Source organism: Melospiza melodia, chromosome 3, assembly GCF_035770615.1.
Source record: "Melospiza melodia melodia isolate bMelMel2 chromosome 3, bMelMel2.pri, whole genome shotgun sequence".
Lineage (NCBI taxonomy): Eukaryota > Metazoa > Chordata > Aves > Passeriformes > Passerellidae > Melospiza > Melospiza melodia.
The window spans coordinates 29,901,509-29,921,312 of record NC_086196.1 but is presented as its reverse complement, the minus strand read 5'-3'; the positions used below and the strand labels follow the sequence as shown (position 1 = coordinate 29,921,312).

At 39.4% G+C, this 19,804-nt stretch overlaps 1 protein-coding gene across 5 annotated transcripts in view; it reads right to left on the bottom strand.

Moving 5' to 3' along the window:
- Nucleotides 1-19,804, bottom strand: part of NCOA7 (nuclear receptor coactivator 7) — an 80,688-nt gene that overhangs the window by 37,113 nt on the left and 23,771 nt on the right. For all 5 annotated transcript variants that reach the window (XM_063151112.1, XM_063151116.1, XM_063151115.1 and 2 more), the window contains exon 3: nucleotides 1,150-1,403. In XM_063151112.1, coding sequence (XP_063007182.1) covers nucleotides 1,150-1,403 — 254 coding nt within the window. The remainder of the gene's footprint in view (nucleotides 1-1,149; nucleotides 1,404-19,804) is intronic.

Sequence of the window (19,804 nt, the reverse complement as noted above, 5' to 3'; positions counted from 1 at the left end):
AGAGAAGTTCATTTAGTTCTCAAATAATTATCTCATGACATTCAAATCCGCCAAAAGTTATAGCCTGATCAATAAATCACTGCAAACCCCAGGAAGCATTACTCCAGGGTTTATCTTCCCTATGGCAAGGCCATACTGCCTCATAAAAGGCGCTTTTCGGTTGTGGGCTAGTCTGCACGACCACTCAACACAACATTTTCACTGCAGATTTCCTTTTTTTATCCTAAAATAAGACTCCTCCTTAGAAGTCAGCCATCCATGCATACACTCTGTGAGCAGTAAAAAAGTCTGCTTTGAGGATAGCTAGATTTTTCTGTTCCATTCCTTCTCTTTGGAAAAGGATTCCTTACAAGATGGAACCAGAGTTCTCCAAATCTAAGAATTCATTCCAACAAAATACCAAGACAAAATCTGGAATGAGAAGTAAATAATATAATATATCTATATCTAAATCACATCATATAAATCACATCTAAATCATATATCTATATCTAAATCATATCATATAAATCATATCTAAAATCATTTAAGAGTATCTAACAAATTACAATCCAGAAATACAGATGTGTATATGACTCACCTCATATATCAATGTACAAAATTTTTTTTTCTCAAGTACTTGCAAAAAAAAATTTAAAAAGGAATTTATAATTAATTGAGTTACTTCGACAGCTGGGGGGGAACAAGCCATCACACAAGCCCTTTGGCATCTTGTTTAAAAATATGTAGTTAATTTACTTACTTCCTTGCACTTCAACAGACAAACATGAATATGAATTAAGATTGAAGCCTTGAACAGTATACATCAATTTATGAAAGAAACAGCCCTGACAAAAAAAAAACTGAATCCCATAAAACATTGAAGACTAATCTTAAAAATAACTAAAACAAATGCAAAAATAAACTAACTGCTGCCTATAACAACACTGACTGTTAGAACTGAGAAACAAGATATAGGTATTTTTGTGAGAATGCAAGGTTTAAGTTAGTACCAGGTATTTTGAACTATATAATTCTATTTGCTTTTATAGGAAGGATATCCAAAGTTAATGATCCTTTTAAGAAAGGCCTACAGAATATAGGAAAAATACATTAGCAAACTACCAAAACAAACACATTTTAAAATACTATAGCATTAATAAAACTCACCAGTACTATAGTATCTTTTAAGTTCTGTGCGTCTGATGTCTTTCAGTTGATTGTACTTTTTCTTTTTCTTTTCCTTGTCTGGAGCAGTTTCCTTTTCCCCAGGAAATTTACAGTTGTCTTCAGAGGAACTGATTTGCTCCAAAATAACTTTACTTTCATCATCTTTCTCAGAAGGTGTTTTGGAAACAGGAGATCCAGGGGAATTGGCAGAGACAGTCTCACTGGTTTGTTTGACTTGCCTTTTCTTTTTCAAACTGTGCATAAAGAAAAGAAACCCACATTAAGATTCAGCCAACCTCTAGAGACAAGTAAACTCATTTTCTAAATTATCTTTTAAAAACTTAATTTAATATCAGAATTCCTTACAACCCTTTAAAAATCACCCACTTGGCATCAGTAACTTGGTAACTTAGATGATCTTACCTTATACTATTTTTTCCATTATATCATAATCTTAAGGATACTTTCTCAAGAATAACTAAAAAGTTTTTACTGTTGTTTACTGAGGAGAAGGAACAAAGAAAAACAAACTAACAAACCATTGAAAAACTGTGGGTTTTTAAAAGGACCATACATCTAAACGTAAAAAACAAGCTACTGAATTAATGTTTTCAAGATGAAGCTTGGTATAAAATAAAACCTCAGTTCACAATGTACTATAACACAACAGCTAACAACAATTCCACAGTCCACTGCTCCTGCTTTATAAAACCATCTGTTCTCATATAAACTTGTTGTTTTTTTCCATTTTGTCCAAGGTTATTTCCTAGAGGCCACTCATGCTAGTCCACAGCTGTTCCGGCACAACCCACACTAGCTGATATTCCAAGTGTCACCCAGGAGCTCCTTCTGCAACATTATCAACGTGGCCACAAACTGCTTCTGCCAAAACATTCTCCAGCTGCCTAGATTTCTTCTGAGAGAAATCTTAAGCTACCTATAGATCTTCCAACTTATCACTATAGCAACACGAGTACTTTCTTTTTAGAAGACTCCTTAAAGCACAAATCAAATGAGAAAGATGCTTCGGGAATCCTAAAACAGAATTTTCTGCTAAATCACCATCTATAGCACTGAATTTGCTTAGTGAGAGCGAAGACTGACTTTATGGGTTGAGGGTCACTGTCACTAAAATAGTTCCCAATTAATCACTGACTCATACCATCCAAAATGAAAAACTAATCTATCTAATGCTCCTTCTCTTCAGTACATTAACTTATTGGTTACAAGGTACCTAAGGGAGTGAGTAGTATATTTATCTTGTTGATGCCAAAAGCTTTGCTTTGTGCACAGGAAGAATTATGCATAGAAAATACAGACAACCAGTGAGTCACCACAAATGGGAAAAGGTCTCATGAGCTCACAGCAGTAGCTTACGTAAGTGAAAACTTAATACAGTAAGTTATTAATATAATGCAGGAGTTTCAGAGATTCTTTCTTCCACCTTTTATATTTATATCCTTTTCATGTATTCTTTTAGACTACAACATAAAAATACATAAAGCAACTGCAGATTTCAGAAAGACATTTCAGGCTACACACCTTTTTTTAAAAATACAATACTAAAACCAGTTCCAAGTTCAGAATGTTTAGACTGAGAAGGGTCAGCTTCTCAGAGTACATGTGACCAACACTTTCCAGTGAGACACTTCAAAACACGACAGTATTATTGTATTGTTTGTGTTACAATTGGTCTCTATCACACACATATGTATACATATTGCTTTCATGCGTCCCAAAATAAGAAGATTCACATCCTGCAGCCAATCCAGCGAGGATGCTGTGTTCCCCATTCACTTAAATTCACAGATCTGTAAGATAACTTGCAGTAGTAGCTCATGCTCTGCCCAGCAAGAGACAGTTACTGTATATTAAATTTATGGATTCAGTCCTGACTACATATGAAAATACCACAGAGTGTGTTTTAGAAAAGATAAAAGTGACTACATCTATTTAACAAATGAAGTGTTTAAACTAAGTGTTAAACTAGACTAATTAAAATTTGCATATGTAAATGAGGCTCAATTTTAACTCGTAAGCCACAGCCCTTCTAAAAGGCTGCTGTAGCAATCACAAAACATTACAAACACTTTGCATGCACAACGTGTATATTTAGCTCTGGTGTAAATCTTGGCAACGCAGCCCTCTATGCTAAAATGGCATATTCCTACCATGGTTATACCCAATTACAGACTTCTAAATGAGCCACATTCCTGACTTTTGACTCCAGTGACTCAATGACCTTCCTGTGTGGGTGCATATCACAGGACACCCAAATCACCTGCTTCAGCAGATGAGAACTAGCAAGCATCCAGTGGCACCCCAGTTCTACTCACACTGCAGCAGAGACTTCTGTCTTCAGATTCACAGTCTACTTGTTTTGATCACAAACTGTTTAGTAAGCTTTATGTAGTATGAATGTAGTATCTCAAAACAAGAGGAGAGCCCCTAGTGGAAACACAGAACCCTTTCTGGCAGGGGCAAAAAAAGAATAAAGAGTAAAACCTCTCTAGAGGTCAACAGCCCTTCTGACAATACCAACAGCTCCTGTCAGGACTTTCCTTAAAACATTCTCATTTTAACTGGAGTTTTCAAAGATGTCGCTGGCAACTTTTAGAATGAAGAGCTAAAACAGAACTGGCCCATTAGTGATAGAAAAAAGAAAAGCAGAAAGGAGAGTCTGAACTGACTCACTGCAATGCAACTGACTGGTTCTTGTCCTCAGTGTTTAATCCTGCAGCACACTCCCACTCCTACAGCACACTGGGGGCTCACTACACAATGCACAGCATCCCCAACACACAGCTGCTGCTGCTGCTGTGAATGGGCAGTGTCACTGGTACTTCAGGTACAAGTGATCAAGGGTCTGGGGACTCCATAATTTCTATTCCATCACCATGGCAGCTACCAGATTTTCAGATGGTGCCAGGCTTATTCCTGCCCATTGCTCTCTTTCAAGGCCATGACCATCCAACTCCAAAAGTGCTCATCTTGGCACTAGGAAAAAAGATTAAATTTAGACCAATTATCCATGACATTCCAGGCAGGACTCAGAGTAACTGCAACTCTGTCTAGGGTTATGATCTCTGCTTGCAAGATGATTCTTCCTGAGGTTCCTAAAGCCTGGTAAACATTACCAAATTACCCTCCAATTCACCACTCCTGAAAAGCCTTGCCTGTAATATATCAAGGAAAACAAGATACAGCATTTAAAGCCATAATGGCAGCCTCAAACCTGCTATGCTTTTTGACATTATGCACCCTCTTAGTAAAGCAAAGCCCTGTATACACACAAGGCGATTCATCATTAATGTACTCTGGTACAGGGCAGCAGAGACTGGGCTGTGAAGAGCACGGATGAAGGGTTTGGTTTACTGCATCTTAAACTGCATTCCCTTGAGGCACCTCCCTCAGCCTCCACTCACCCTTCTCTCACACTGACCTCTACATCCCACACAAGCTGCCAGTACTTCCACAGCTCAGATTTCAAACCCATCACTCCCTAAAGAAGGTAGGGGCTGAAAGTCTAATCTACTCTTCTGTCAGGCCTCAGGTATTTGCTAACCTTCATGACAAGAGCTGATATGAACGATGGTTTTAAGAACATAATTTGTTGAATTATTTCTTTTTTCAACTACTTTGGAAGATTTTGAGTGGGTTTGTTCAGTTTCTAAGGGGATGTCTGTGAACAAATCTAACATTCAGTTTTGTCCTAATAGTTGTAAAAGGGAGCTGAACAACAACAAAAAATTGAAACCCCCCCAGTTTGATCTTGTTCTGCAATTAAACCTGCCTTTCAGGCAAAACAAGATGCAAACAGTGAATTCATAGTGTTGCTGCAGAAAATGCTTGGTTTTCATTATCAATTGATGGATATGTTTTGTTCCACAAAGAAAGCTGCTGGGGGAAAAAGAAAAAGAAAGAAACAGGGAGGTCAGGATAAACAAGCATCTGATCTGCTAAAACACTCCTGTTTATGAAGAAAGTCTTACACATCTGTACTTTCATTTAGAAACAAGATAACATTTTTTCAAGCTAGTTGATTCTGACAGGCAAAACATTTCTTCTGAGTTTATACAGAGAGGGATCCGTTTCCAGCTCCTCTAGTGCTTTCTGAACAACAACCAGTAAAGCATTTTTGAAGTTTGTCCAAATACAAAGTTTGCCAGTAAAAGCAAAACTTACTACAATACAAAGATAATCTAATTTAATAAAGACTAATGATCTGAAATGGGCACAATCTCAGAGTAGGCAGGTAAAAATGCAAGGTTAGCAGCGCTTACTTAAATTAATTTGCAGCTTTTTAATATCTTGGGCACTCACTTACAGGAAAACAGCTAGGAAGCATTCCAAGAAATAGCCTACTTCATCTTCCAGACCCAACTCTATTTGTCTGCCTATGAAAGTCAAATAACTAATTTTTAGAATAAAACAGCCTGAATTTCCCATTACACTTACAAGGCAGGTGGTTAGGATAAAAAGAACTGCTCAGAGAAAAGAGGGGTGATTTTATCTGCTAACTTCCACTAGAAACTACAAGCAACCAGTAAAGCAACTCCGACACTGTGACAATAAAGACATGGAAATCCAACAGTAACTTCTTTCCTAGAAATTTCATTTTGCTTTGCTTAACATTCAATAGGACAATTCAATAGGACCTCATTCAGTACATAATGGCACAGTCGAAGAGCCCTAGGTCCTTATCATAGGATGATCTAAAAAACTTCTGTGATAGTAAGGCATGTTTTTTATGATATATTAGATTAATAAAGATCATACACCATGAACAACTCTTGCTTTAGAAACAAAAGCATCTAATAAAGTGGCCCTCCAAAAATATAAACAAAAGAAGGGGGAAGGGAGAAGAAATCTTTTTATCTTTTGGCTGACAAGCCAAAGTTTTCCTTTTTGGATATTTTCCACAATGTGCATCCTCTAAAATGTGCCTTGATATCTGGCATACAATCATGTTAACATCCTGGAGAGCACAAACAGATCATGTTTCTCAAATATAATTTTTAAAAATCTATTTATGCATACAAACAATAAGATTACAAAAAAACCCTTTAAAACACTTCAAACACCTTAATCTGTTTTGTTCCCATTAAGATTCCTTTATATAAAAATTATTTGTATCCCAATTATTTACTTCAGAATTAATTATTTTAATCTTAATTTAAATATCTGCACTGATTATAATATATACTAGTTTCTTTCTACCCTCCATGCATTTCTCCACCCATCTGGAAGAGCTAAATAAATCAAATGTCATGTCAAAAAAAAACAAAAAACAAACCCTACCTACCTTCAGCAATCTGACAGTACAAATCTCCATTAGTCACCCACTGGTCTGATCTTAATCAGGCCTTCTCTCCCAGCCTGCAGAGATCACCCCTCTCCCTTTTACCCAGCTCAGTGCCAGCACGACTCAGCCAGCTCCAGGCATGGCCCTGCTCTCATCCCACCCTTTGAACCTGAGGAATAAGCAAATCTCAGACAAAATAAATCATTGCTGCTTGCAAAGCCAAAGGAAGTCAGACTGCTTGGCAAACCATAACAATTAACCCAGACCTTCCCAGTGCAGCTACTTTCACTTCAGCACAGAAACAAATACAAAGCCATTCACCCTCAGAAATCTTCCTAAAACTGAACAGCATCCACCCCACAAGGAGGCACACTCCATGGAACACCAGCCATTTCAGGCTGGCACATGTCCTGTTTTGGAAACAAGCAAGCCACAAGGTGTGTGTTTACCATCAAAACAGACTATTAAGGCAAATGTAAGGGAGAGAACACATCTTTTGGCAGATATTTAAAAAATACCTTTATATATTTATATCTTTATATCTTTATATCTTCCACAGAGAGGAAAAAACTACAAAAAATCAAGTCTGAAAAAGTTATCAAGGACAACCATGTGGTTACAGTATGGTGGTTGCAGACCCTCAAAAGTGTCCATAACCTGGTCATTCCAAAGGACAAAAAACAACTCCTGAAAGCTCTGATGTTAGTAGCACAGGTCAAAGCTGGAAATTTCCACTTTTATTGGAGCTCCTGTTACTGATTGACAGCAAGTACCAGGACCAGGCTTCACAGATGGTCAGCCAGCAGCAATGCTCAAGAAAGCTGGCATGCTCCAGAGAGTGAAGTGCTGTACTGACAATCCAGGGTATGTCTACTTTCTTCCCAATATTGCCATTAGCTTAAAAACCAAGTCACTACATGCATTTCATCAGCTGCAATGTGGAGGGGAGGATTTGCAGTAAAGTTGTTCTGGAATTTTAAAGACACTGCACTTTCTGATGAATTCTTAGATTAAGTAAAATATGTTCATCTCCCCTCCCAGTTTTCTGACTTAGATCAGGGAATTTTAAATATCTCATCCAACGTATTTTATGTTTATTTTAGGAGTGGAAATAATCTCTGTTTCCCTGGGTAAAACTCAAAGAGGGTTTTGAGCTGTCTGGAAGTTTTTGTTGTCCTAAACTTAAGACCACAGTGCTCCCATACACCCTAACAAACTTTTCATTTTCAAAAGCAAAAGTATCCCCATCTTTTCTGTTTACTTAGCAAAAGAGGTTATGATGTATTCAGCACTCGGTTGCCATGACAACAATTTAATAAAATCTTTTCCATAGGAAAAGGATTCTGGAAAGCTATTTTGCTTCCTTTAGACATCTATTTGATTCTCTCCCTTATAACCTTAGTTACTGCAAGCTCTCAAAGACCAGCCTTAGGCAGAAGGCAAAATGAAGAAGTCATTCCCTTCAGATGACTCCTTTAACTTTGCCAGAAGTTCACTTAATAGGCTTATTCAGTCAGAGCAGCACCACAGAACTATTTTGTCACAAATACCAACTTGATTTTTAACACACTCCCATGGTGCTCCTCCTGCTTTCGTCTGCTGACAGTGCCAGACACTCTCTCCTACTGTGGTGCTCATTCATCACCCCAAAGGGCTCCTACACATGCCAGGAATTCTTCTGAAAGTAGCTCAACTAGACATTCTCCCTGCACTGAAGGCCTGGCAAGGGAGGGATGGCCCTGCCCTGTCACCTCCTGTCACCCTGGCTGGCTCCCAGCTGCTCTCCCCCACTTAATGCCAGCCCCTGGAGCCAGCACTGCCCTCCACACCAGCTGAGGGAAACTGCAAGGAAACTGCAACTGCAGTCACACAGCAAGGGAGGATCTTACAGAGAAGCTGCACAGGAGTCACACCATAGTAAACTTTTCTATTTTGATGAGGACAGTAAGCTCATCAAGCTGGCTGACGCATCTCAAGTTCCTCCGAAGCTTTGGTAAACTCCTCACTCCCTGCCTCGACTGAACACTCTTCATAAAACTCAAATTCCATGAAAAAAAGAGTAAGGCCCTTTAACATAAATATTTAATTAACATAGGGAAACAAGATGCAAGAATTGAGACCAATCCCAAAGGCAACAACAGAGTACATGGAAAGCTCCGGGGGGACGTGTGCTACTCCATACAGTTGTTGCTCCACATCCACTTTCTCAGACCACCCATTTTCCCACTTCAGGGAAAATGAAAATTTCCTGATAACAGAAAGCAGTTTTAGTATTGATTAAACTGCCTGAAAACAGAAAGAAATTTAGTGCTCAGTGACTCAAATGGCAATAAACATCCGCAAGAAAGCAATAAAACAGTAGGTGAAAATCAATGGTCATTTACAGAAAACCCACAGGAAATGTGCCACACATCATGCAGCAGCAATGTAGCTGGAAACTACCCCCAGGAAAAATACCTCCAGGGGTGCTATCTTAGTATCTCTTATATGAGAAGTACCAAAGATACCAAATTAAATTCTTTCAAGAATTACATTCAGATAAAAGTGAAATCCAGACAAAAATAAGTAGCTTAGGCATGTTGTTTGCCAAAGATGTAAAAAGGTACAAAGAGCCAATATGAAAATTCATTATGGCAGGGCCATGGAGAACACAGTGACAGTGATACAGTCTTTCAGTTTTGGTGATTTGGTTGGTTTGTTTTGGTTCTAGGGGCTTGTTTGTTTTTTTCTTTCTCAGAAGGACACTACATGGCAAACTGTTAGAAGGCAGTACACACGTGGGCAGACTCTTTAAGGATACCTGCAGGCACTCCCTTTCTTCTTCCCACCCCTCATTCTAGAGCATGGGTGCCTGGACCCCAGCAGAAATCAAGAATGGTGAGTGCAGCAGTAAGGAGGCAAAAAGCACAGCAAACCTCCAGAGCTACACACTATTTGAGGAAAAGGAGACTTGTCTCAAAGCCTGTAGCTCAAAGCAGCACCTTTAAGCCACTTCTATTAGCAAAAGGTGGTGCCTCCCTCTCTCTCTGCTCACCACTGATTCTGGCCCCAGGAGCTGTCCCCATTCTTGCACAAACCCATTTGTTGCAGCTGCACAGGGATTAGATCTGGGAAACTGTGTAGGTTAAAGGTAATCCAGCAAAAATACCAACACATGAATTAAGTTTTCAAAATTGGATCCCCCATTAGATCCCACCTGGCTGTGCTAGCATTGGTGCCAACACAAAAGGAGGCAGCCTTTTATAAGCAGAGGCAAGACTGCTCCTCCAAGCAGGGACCTGGCTGAGATGGAAGGGTTTGTCGAGCAACAGCCTCTGCTATGTTACTTGAGACCAGTAAAAAGAGGATGCCAGAAAGCCAAACCAGGCACACACCACACCATGCCCAACAGACCTCTGGACTGGAGCACTGAAGTGGTCATGGCAGATTCTTCCCACTTATCCAGAAAAGGTGCTTTGATGATGGGAAATTTTCATAAACATTGGCACTCCAAGGGCTGGAAGATGGGCAGCTTCCCCTGCTGCAAAAAGGAAACAGTGACTTTGTTCCTGCTTCTCCAATAGCAGCAGAGAGAGAAGAAAGTGTTGTTTTCTCCATAAAAAGCATCTTAATGTTGAGTAAGTTGACACAACTCAGTAAGTGAAGTCACCTGTCAGTGTTTGCTGACCAAAAGGGTTGGGGTGATCCAAAAGTTGCTGTGGTTGAGAAGTCAGTGACCAAAATAAAGTCAAAAATTCAACAGTTTTCTTATTTAAATGACCAATAATAGAGATATCTTAGAGAGGGAGAGGACTTGAAGTACCTGTTTTTGCATTAGCCTTTGCTTTTCTTAAGAAAGTTACTTTGCAAATTACCATTTAAATTTCAAAGTGCTCTGCATCACTGCATCAAGCTCTATGGCATCAAACTATAAGATTTAATACAGCTTAAAAAAGAAAAACATGAAGGAAAAAAATACACTTTCTCCTTTATATCATTAATAGACAAGGCCAAGGTTTTTTTTTTTAAAAAAAACTCCCTAAATGGAAGCCAAACCAATGGCTTTAAATGCTAACTTTCATAATAACACCAAAATTATCCAAATGTCACCACATATTTCTCAAGGATTCTGTTAGTAACAGCTAGATATCACAGTATAAGAGATGCTGTGCACAGGCCTACAAACAGGTTGTAAACTTATCTATTCAGGAACAAATTTCAGCAAAAAACACAGCAATGTGACTGGAAAAAGGCTTTATTTAAAGTATTTTAGAGTAATTGCTAAAACCAATGTCAACCAACCAAATGCATATCTCATTTCTCAACATTGTCCTCAAACAACCTGCATTCATTGTCCTCAACTTGCAACCTATTTTGCATGTTGAGCAGTTTGATGGCTTTCCTAACAGACTTCCCATGAACTGGCATGCAGCACAGAAGAAATGTCCAAGTTAATTTAGGATATTGTAACATGGATTAAAGTTCTGAAAAGACACACAGCCATTTTGTCATGGAGGAATAAAAAGGAATCTGTAGTTTCAGTGTTTAGAATAATGGCTGATATTGTCTCATACAACAGATATTTCATAAGTGAGAATCATAATCAATCTACACCCTGAACAGGTGTCTGCATCATATCTGTACAAAATAATATGGCACCACCTTTTTAATATTGTAGTGAAAAGGCCATTAACGACAGGTATAAAGATGACAAGACAGGGAGAGCTTGTCTACATGGAACAGTCACATGGCAGGCATGTACAAATGTAACTTCTAACAAGCGTATTCCTTAAAATGAGAATTTGACATGGTCTGATATTTTTCAGCAGCCATACCATTTACATTAGTGTAGTCGGTCCTCAATTACACTCATCAGAGATAAAATGTGTATTAATTGCTACTTCTTAAAACTCCTGTGTGGGTTTTATATCAAATATTATATTATTTTTAATTTATTTTTGCCTGAAGAATATTTGCATTTTTTCATTTTCTCTTCAACTGAAACTTTTAACCTGCAGTCAAAACGTATATGGCTGGGAGGGGAAGAAGCAATGACTTCAGGGAATGAAAAAGCCAAAAGTAAACCTTGCCCTCTGTCAGCGTGATGGAAGATGGGAAGACACAAGAGGCTCTGCTCTATCTCCTTGTTCTCTGGACTCTCTAAGTCCATGAGGCCTCACTGCACTCGAGGCAGTAGCTGAACTAGAATAATACGCTGAGGAAAAGAGGAATGTAATCCTGAGAGGGAGCCCTTCTGCTCCTTGCAGCAGCACACCCAGGAGGCCGAGTGCTGCTGTCCCCCCGCTGCACAGCAGGGCAGGAGGGTGGTGGGGACAAGCAGGCCAGCAGCTATCTTCAGCTCTCCTGGTACTTTCAAGGACAATAATCCTCCTATCAAACCCAGCCAGCCCACGCCAGATAAAGAAGGTGCTCTGTGACATTGTGTCCTGCTGCCTGCCATATTCCCTTCTGGGCTGGGAAGGGAAGCTTTCTGGCATGCTGGCTCCTACCCCGGCTATGGCAGGTGGGTAAGGAGCTGCTGGCATTCCCTCCCCTCCCCTCTGGTGCTCTGGCACCTCTCCCTGCAGCCACAGTGCTTTGGACCTGCTCCCACCCCTCGTGCCTGCACAGCTCAGCTCCTACAAGCAGCTTTCACTGTTCTGTAACACCTAACAGTCTGGTTCCTCACACGCATAAAATTGCTCGGATGCATCTGTTCATGGGACCAGAGTCATATGCTGTAGTTTTGGATTGCCAGAAAAAAAAAAAGAAAAGAAAGAAAAAAATAGTTTTGGCAGTATTTGCAACAACAAAAAAATCCTTCTTAGCCTCATGCAAGCAGAACTGCAACATGCAGCACCTGCTGCGGTCCAGGTGGAAAGAGCAGCATCATCTTTTTAACATTTAGCTCCCTAACAGATAGGGAACATACAGATAAATCTTCTGCCTGAGGAGATTTGACTTTTAAAGATTGTCTGATTGAAACATGTGATTGACACCTTCAAGCCATTTATTTATAGAAGCAGTACTGAAAGTAAAAATCCATTATAGAAATGCATTGTTATGCCAAAACCATAATATAATTTAAACTAAGCTTACCCATGATTGGCTAGCTGTTAAGCTTACACCTACTGAAATAAAAATAGCCAGTCCAGAAAAATAGTAGCAAAAGGCTGAAGTTATTAGCAGTATATTAAGTGTTTTACAAGACAAGTTCTCTGTGCCAGAAACTGCTGCCTCACAGGAAAATACTCAGTGTATTAAGACATCCAGAGGGCTGATTTATGGCTTATTTACATTACAAAGGTTTTCCAGTATAGGGACAATTATCTCCCTCCTCCCCAAATTCCTAACCACTCCTGCTGCTCTCCTTGGGATATTCTCTCACATAAATCAATAGGAGGAATCCCACAGATCTTGGTGGACTAACATAAGAGACTTAAAGCATAGGTAACATACATCTTCAAATATCAGATGATCCTAGGAAACTCTCCTTGCTCAGACTACAAAGTAGGGCAGAAAAAAACACCAAAAACCTACACTTAACAAGTCACCTCCAGATAATCAGACTGGCAGGCGCAGGGTGGGGTGGAAGAAATCCCTTCCAAACACTGTCTGGCAGCTGGATTAACACTGAGGGCATGAGAGTTTACCATGGGGAGCCTAAGGCCACCAGGAATATGCACACAGCCTCTTACCCTTTGAAAGCTCCAGAGCAGAGGCAAAAAGCTTCATTTCCTTGGGGAGGCAAGAGTGGGGAGCCCAATGCCTAAAGGCATGCAGCATCTAGTAGTTCAGATGCAGTGCAAGCAGACAGGTGTACCCACAGTATTTCCCCTCTTACCAACAGAATTCCCTTAGTTAGCCATATAGTGCTTTCCAGTCTCTCATACAGAGGGGGAACAGTTGCCCCTTTCCAAAAGCATGTTCCTGCAGGTATCATTCATCCCTTTCCCCTTAAACATGCAGCACTCTTAGCAGAAATAGACTATATAATGTAGCATGGCATATGGCAAAACCATACAGGCAAAAGCCTCAAATGATGGTAGATACAAAGGCAAGCAATTTTATTCATGAGCCAGAAACACTTTCCCTGAGGGTACATGTCTGTCTTCTTATCAACCTGTGTTTTCTTCAATCCAGCGAACTAACTTAGCTCACAATGCTGACTGTTCTCCTTCTCAAAATACTGTACAGCCCACTCCCTACTCCCCGTGGTACAAAGCACAGGAGAGTTGACCAGGACTGCTGCCAAAAGGAGGTAAGACAGTTGCTATTTATCAGAGCATGAGCAGAAGCTGATTAACAGCACCACTAAAAAGTCAGTACCATTAGGCATCTCTTTAGGTGGCTGCTTCTGGAAGGTGCCTTCATGCTGGGGCAGCTCAGTGATGGCAGCTCTGTCATCCATAAAGACACGGCAAAACCAGAAGGCTGAGTGTGACCACTTCCTTCCAGCAGCATCTTACACAGCATCACTTCAAAATCAACCATGCCACCACACTTCTGCCAAGTATTATGCTACATTTCCACCAGTGTTTAAGCTAGACTTAATTTTAGAACAGTTTACTGGGGTTAAACAGAATTTTATGCAGTAGATACATCAACTGCCTAAGAACAGAAGAGAACACCTGGGAGGCTGAAAGGACAAGACCATATCTACAAACACTACAGAAACAGTACAACAATTTAAAAATGCAATTATATCAGATACAGTAAGAAGTCTGTATCTCACCTATCCAGAAAGCCACTTTGTAAAGCCTACAAATTTCATCATTTTTAAGATAAGTCTTTAAATCCTTCCAAGAGCAAAAGGGTAAATGGCATGGCCCAGGAATGTCCAGGAATGGCTGGACCAGGAATGTCCAGCACAGCCCTCAGTGCCTGGCATTCCCAGCTACAGGCTGCAGGAAAGGGAAGTAGAGGAAGACAAATTACATTGCAACTATGTTAATAGCCATTGTTATCCAAACTGCACAGATGTCTACATTAAAAGACCCATGGTGTAACTATTTATGTTCTATAAAGAAGGCTAAATAAGTTTCTTCTTAAAGGCTGATTAAGAGACACCCAAAGGTCCCTTTGGGAAAAGCAAATTTAAGGTCATTGAATGCTTCTCTCTAACAATCCAACCTTACAAGAATCTTGCAAGGTGAAAAATTGTGATATTACTGGTGTGACACAGTACATTTGGAGATTAACTAAACTCTCTTCTCTGCCTAGTCTGCTCTCAAAGAAATCAAGAATAACACAAAACTCCACCTTTCTTCTCCGTCCTAAAAAAAGCCTCTTCCTTCAGAGGCCACACTGTTACCCAAGACTCACTTCACATGCAGGGGGAAGTGAATGGGTGAGGAGGTTAACCACGCTTCCTGTCTTACACAAGCTTTGTATCTCCATAAACAGCATTTCTGGTACTGGAAAGTTTCAAAGAAGCCTGAGGAAAGCCTCAGGGCTCCATTAAATACTTTCACTAATTCTGTTAGCAGTAACAAAATTCTTCCTCAATCCTAAATGACTCCACTACTCTTGAGGATGAAAGCACTGGAAAGAACCAAGACTACAGAAACCACTACCTTGTTTATGTTTCCCAGAGGAAGCACTCACATTGGGAATAATTCTGTGATTTAAAGACTAAACAGAAAATGGTGATTCATGCTCTTTTGCTGAATTCTGTCCTGCACCCTAGAATTACAAGGCTGCTAACCCAGAAACCTCGGCATCCAGAAAGCAACTCCAATGTGAGATGAGGAAACAGTTCCCAAGATAAACAGCTGTTCAACTTCTCCCAGGCAACACTTCAGAAAAAGCAGGTTCAATTTTCAATTTCCCTCCCAACTCTCATTCTCCAGATTTACACTATGATAAAAAGAAAACTTTATATATATATATATATACATCTATATATACACACACATATATATATATACACACAAAAAAGTTTGTAAGCAATGACTAGCAAGTGTCTCTCAAGCATCTGAAGGACCTGACCAACCTCCCAAAGCCCCACCTAACAGGTCCCAGGGATGCTGTCAGTGAAATTCTAGACATTTTTCATTTTTCAACTTCTTACAGGAATTTGCAAAGGGCAGCTAAAATACTGACCTGCAGCACAAAAGACAGAATGTTTGCTAAAAACATTGAAACCACTCAAGCATAAGTACCTGGCAGGGAAATCATAACACTGTGTTTCAGAAAATATTTTATGGGTTTTTTTCAGCTATCCACCATAGCAAATCAACTATCCTGCACACACACACCCCAAATAACAGAGCAAATAATAACCAATGTGCCCCATAAATCTGAAGTAGTGATATATTCAGCCTTTTTTACAAAATAGAATGCCTCAGGCATACATGATATTGCCTGAAACAATATGAATAAAATGCAATACAGTTACTCAGTTTCAGTAACTCAATTATGAGGTAATGTTTATATATCTGGAAGCAGAGCTAAGATATTTTCATTGTACAGATGAACTGAAATGATGTATTATTTCCTAGAGCCATTTAAAAATATTTAAGCATCTCCAGGATCTTGGCTTGACTATTCTTCACACCCAAGATAAACCTCCATGATGGTTTAAAAACAATGTGTGGAAAACTTTTCCTCCTAAAAGCAACAAATAAAATATGGGTGCTACAGGAAACCAGAATAAACATCAACACATTGGCTCAGGAGAATGAGAACAATTGCAAGGAGGCAACTGCTGGAGGAATACTGAGGGGAGGAACAGCCAATACTTAAGTCTGTTACATAGATATAATGAGCCTGGCCAACAAGGACCACACCTAACAGAAAAACTTATTAAAAGGTCTCACATACATGAGATGCCCTCCAGGAAGTAACTTTGTACATATATATCTTATCTAGGTTTTCCTCTCTCCTAGCCACCACTGATGCCCTTTTTCCACACAGCCCCTCTGTGCTCACTGTGTTTTTATTTCATCATCCTACTGTGCCTTAACAGCCACAGGAATAAAAAATATGAAGTGCAGAATTTGTGAATATGGGAATAAAACAGAAGACAGGAAAAGTCCAAATGAGATGCTTACAAATCTGACAGCTTGCAATATGCAAAAGACTGACCAAGGGAGTGACCACAGTCAGACCAAGGGTCTGTGCAAGCCAACATCCTGCCTCCAACAGCTGCCAAGAGCAAGGATCAGGGAAAAACAATAACATGACAATTAGATATAATGCCTCCCCCAGCTCAGCTTTCCAGAATCTAGCTGCTAACAGCTCAGTAGTTATGTATCAATGATTCCTACTGTTGGAATTGTTGTGAATACTTAAAAGGAAAGCTATGGTTAGGTTATAACCAGCTATGGGACTGAAAAACTGAAAACCATTTGTTGTATGGTTTTATTTATTATTAAGTATCAAAAATAATTGGAAGGAGAAAAAATCTGTAAATTTGAGCTGGTAAGAAGTAAACAACTGCAGTAAACACATTTATCTTTTTTAAATCTTGGGTTTAATGTATAAACCTTCACCTGTATGGATGTAAATTTAGGTATCTAAGCCAAGAACCTAAATCAACTTAAAACATGCTGTGAATTCCTTTATTTCCCTTAGATATTGGCATCATAAGGAAAGAGGAGGTGAGCATCAAGCTATACAACTGGCTTCAGGTTCTAAAAAAGTATTAAAAACCTGGAGCTAAAAGGAGTCTCTGCCTACTGGGATGGTCTTTGGAGCATGTCCTAGACATTTGTGTGGTTTTCTCAATAGAATGATGGTAGCAAGACCAATGTAAACTCAATAAACACAAAGGCACCCAAATCCCAGTGAGAATATTTTCCCTAGTACAAGTGCTTCATTTTTGGCTTCAGAAATACGGCTCTCAGTAGTGACCAAAAAGAAACTGAAAACTAAAATTCATAATTCCCCTGGAAACTATTAAGAAATCATTCAATATAAGTATGGCTTTTACAGTTCATCTCCACACAGATTGTTCAGACTAAGCCACCACAAGTTGAAGACACAGCAATTAATAAAATTAATGTAAGTATTTTGGTCAACTTGTTGAAAAGCAGCAATTTTTCATATAAAGTACACTTATTTCTTTTCCCTAAGACAGTAGGAGACAGCTACTTAACACAGGATTGTACAAAGCGTGGAAAATGCTCAGCAGCTCACTGCGATGAATGCTGAGACCCAGAAAATCTGAACCTGAAACAGCTCCTTTTCTCATTCTTCCAAAAAACTATTCAAACTCTTCCTTTATGATTTCTCATATCCTTTAACTGCTTGTCCAAAGATATCCAGTATCACACAATAGCACATGCAAAATATATGCAGCACATGCAAAACAATTCCACTTTCAAGCTGTACATACAGCCTTCCAGACTACCAATTTATATCCAAGGCAATTCTTTCCATGTGATACACAGCACTCATTCTGGTAGTTTCTTTCTAAATTAAGTTGAAAATTTAATGGCTACTCATTTTATGAGGTGAAGTACCCCTAAACTCAAACCTACATAAATGGCCAAGGGAAACAAGGCTCTACATCCTGTGAGAGGGAAGATGCACAGGCAGAGGGAAATAGGAGGTTTTATTTGGGTTCATGGCACATAATCCCAATAAAAAGCACCAAAAGCCACAGTAGAGCCATTACACAGAAATGTGTCACTGCACACGCATTACACTGTGCCATCTGTTTTTGGACTTGCTGAATACCAGCACAGATCCTGGTCCATTTGGGAGCCAGTGACACAGAAGGCAACAGAAATGCCTAAAAACATGATTGGGAAAAAAAGGCAAAAAAAAAAAGACTATTCTGTGTAGTTAAGTAGGAGTAGCAGTTAAATAGGGACGTATTGCATAAGAGAAATTTATGCTCATGTTACTCTTAAACTTTCACTTCTTGCCTGTTAAACTCCTACAAGCTGTAACATTTTATCTACACATGGAATCTAAATCACTCTTTAAAAAGTTTTGAAGACATTTCTGTTTTGTTTGGAAAAAATCACTTTTTTGGTTTCCTGAGAACCAAGGCAAAAAATAAGCCCTTTACCCCAAAACACAGTGGGTAAAATTGCATTTGGTAAGAAGCAAAAATGGATGGGCAAAGTTTTATTTCAGCTTCACTTGCCACAGGGAGGAGAGAAGACCTGGGAAGACTGAGGCTCTGTATCTGTAGTAGAAAAATATGATGGCTGAGTGGGTGTCTTCAACAGAGCAATTTCAAATATTTTAAAGGACAAATGTGTAAACAATGCTAAATTTGGGGGACAGAGATGCAGACAATTTCATGTACATCTTAATCTTGCAATTCAGGAGCTGGTTTGTCAGCATATATTTTGGGATTCTCAAGCTTCCCCTCCAACAATTGCAAGCACAACCACTCTGACACTGAGCACCACCCCTAGCTAGCTAAGAAAGAATAAGCAGGCTAAACTATATCATCTTTGTAAATAAAAGCAAAGCTTTTTCAATAATTTTTATAATTTGGACTCCATGATTGGTGATTTTAAAAAAATAAAGGATGTTGCTTTCCTAATAACTTGTCTTTGTTAATTTAGCAAGTCTCTAATCATCTCTGAGCTCTGACGTACAAGAAGAGCCAAGACCTGCAACCTATATAAAGAAAAAAGAAGCAAGCTGGGAGGGAAAGAGGTAACCTCTCCAAAGTTACACAGCAGCTAAGTGCTAATACTACGAATTGATTTCCCATCTTTTTGAACCTTGCTCAATGTCCTATGCCCATACAAGACATGCTGCCCCTGTGAACTTTTAAAAGAGAACACTCACAAGATGACAGAGGAAAGCAGATTAAATATAATTGTCAAGGACCCTCCTGAAAGCCTCTTGAGGATTTCCACTTGTTTAGCAGACAGCACTTAGAAGGAACACAAAACATTCTCAACACTAAAACATCTTACTCAGACATCCATCTCAAAGCCTGAGTCTTCTTTAACAGAAAATTTCTTGTTCCTTAGTACAATCCCTTTAGCTACTTCTGCTTTATCCTTCATAAGCCTCCTCTGTTTTAGGTGCCACTATCCACTTCCCCTTCTCAGAATCCCAAACTGCAACATTTTGCCAACATCAACATAACTGCATTTCTCCAAATAGAAAGCAAGTCACCAGACACTAACACATGACCAAAACTTCCTCCAGTCTTCAGCCACCATTACATAGAACCTGAATAGCAATAAAGCAGCAGCAACTTCTCCCCACACGACTTCCAAATGTTGTGACAGGCATGTCTCTAGATCTAGACTGCAATGCACTAAGGCTGCAGTTATTTAGTACTGAGCGGAGACAGGATACAATTCTCCTCTTCAATACAACAGAAAACATCCTTGAGGCAAAGATGCTTTTTAAACCTATTTCCTATCCCCTCACAAGAGTAAGTGAGCT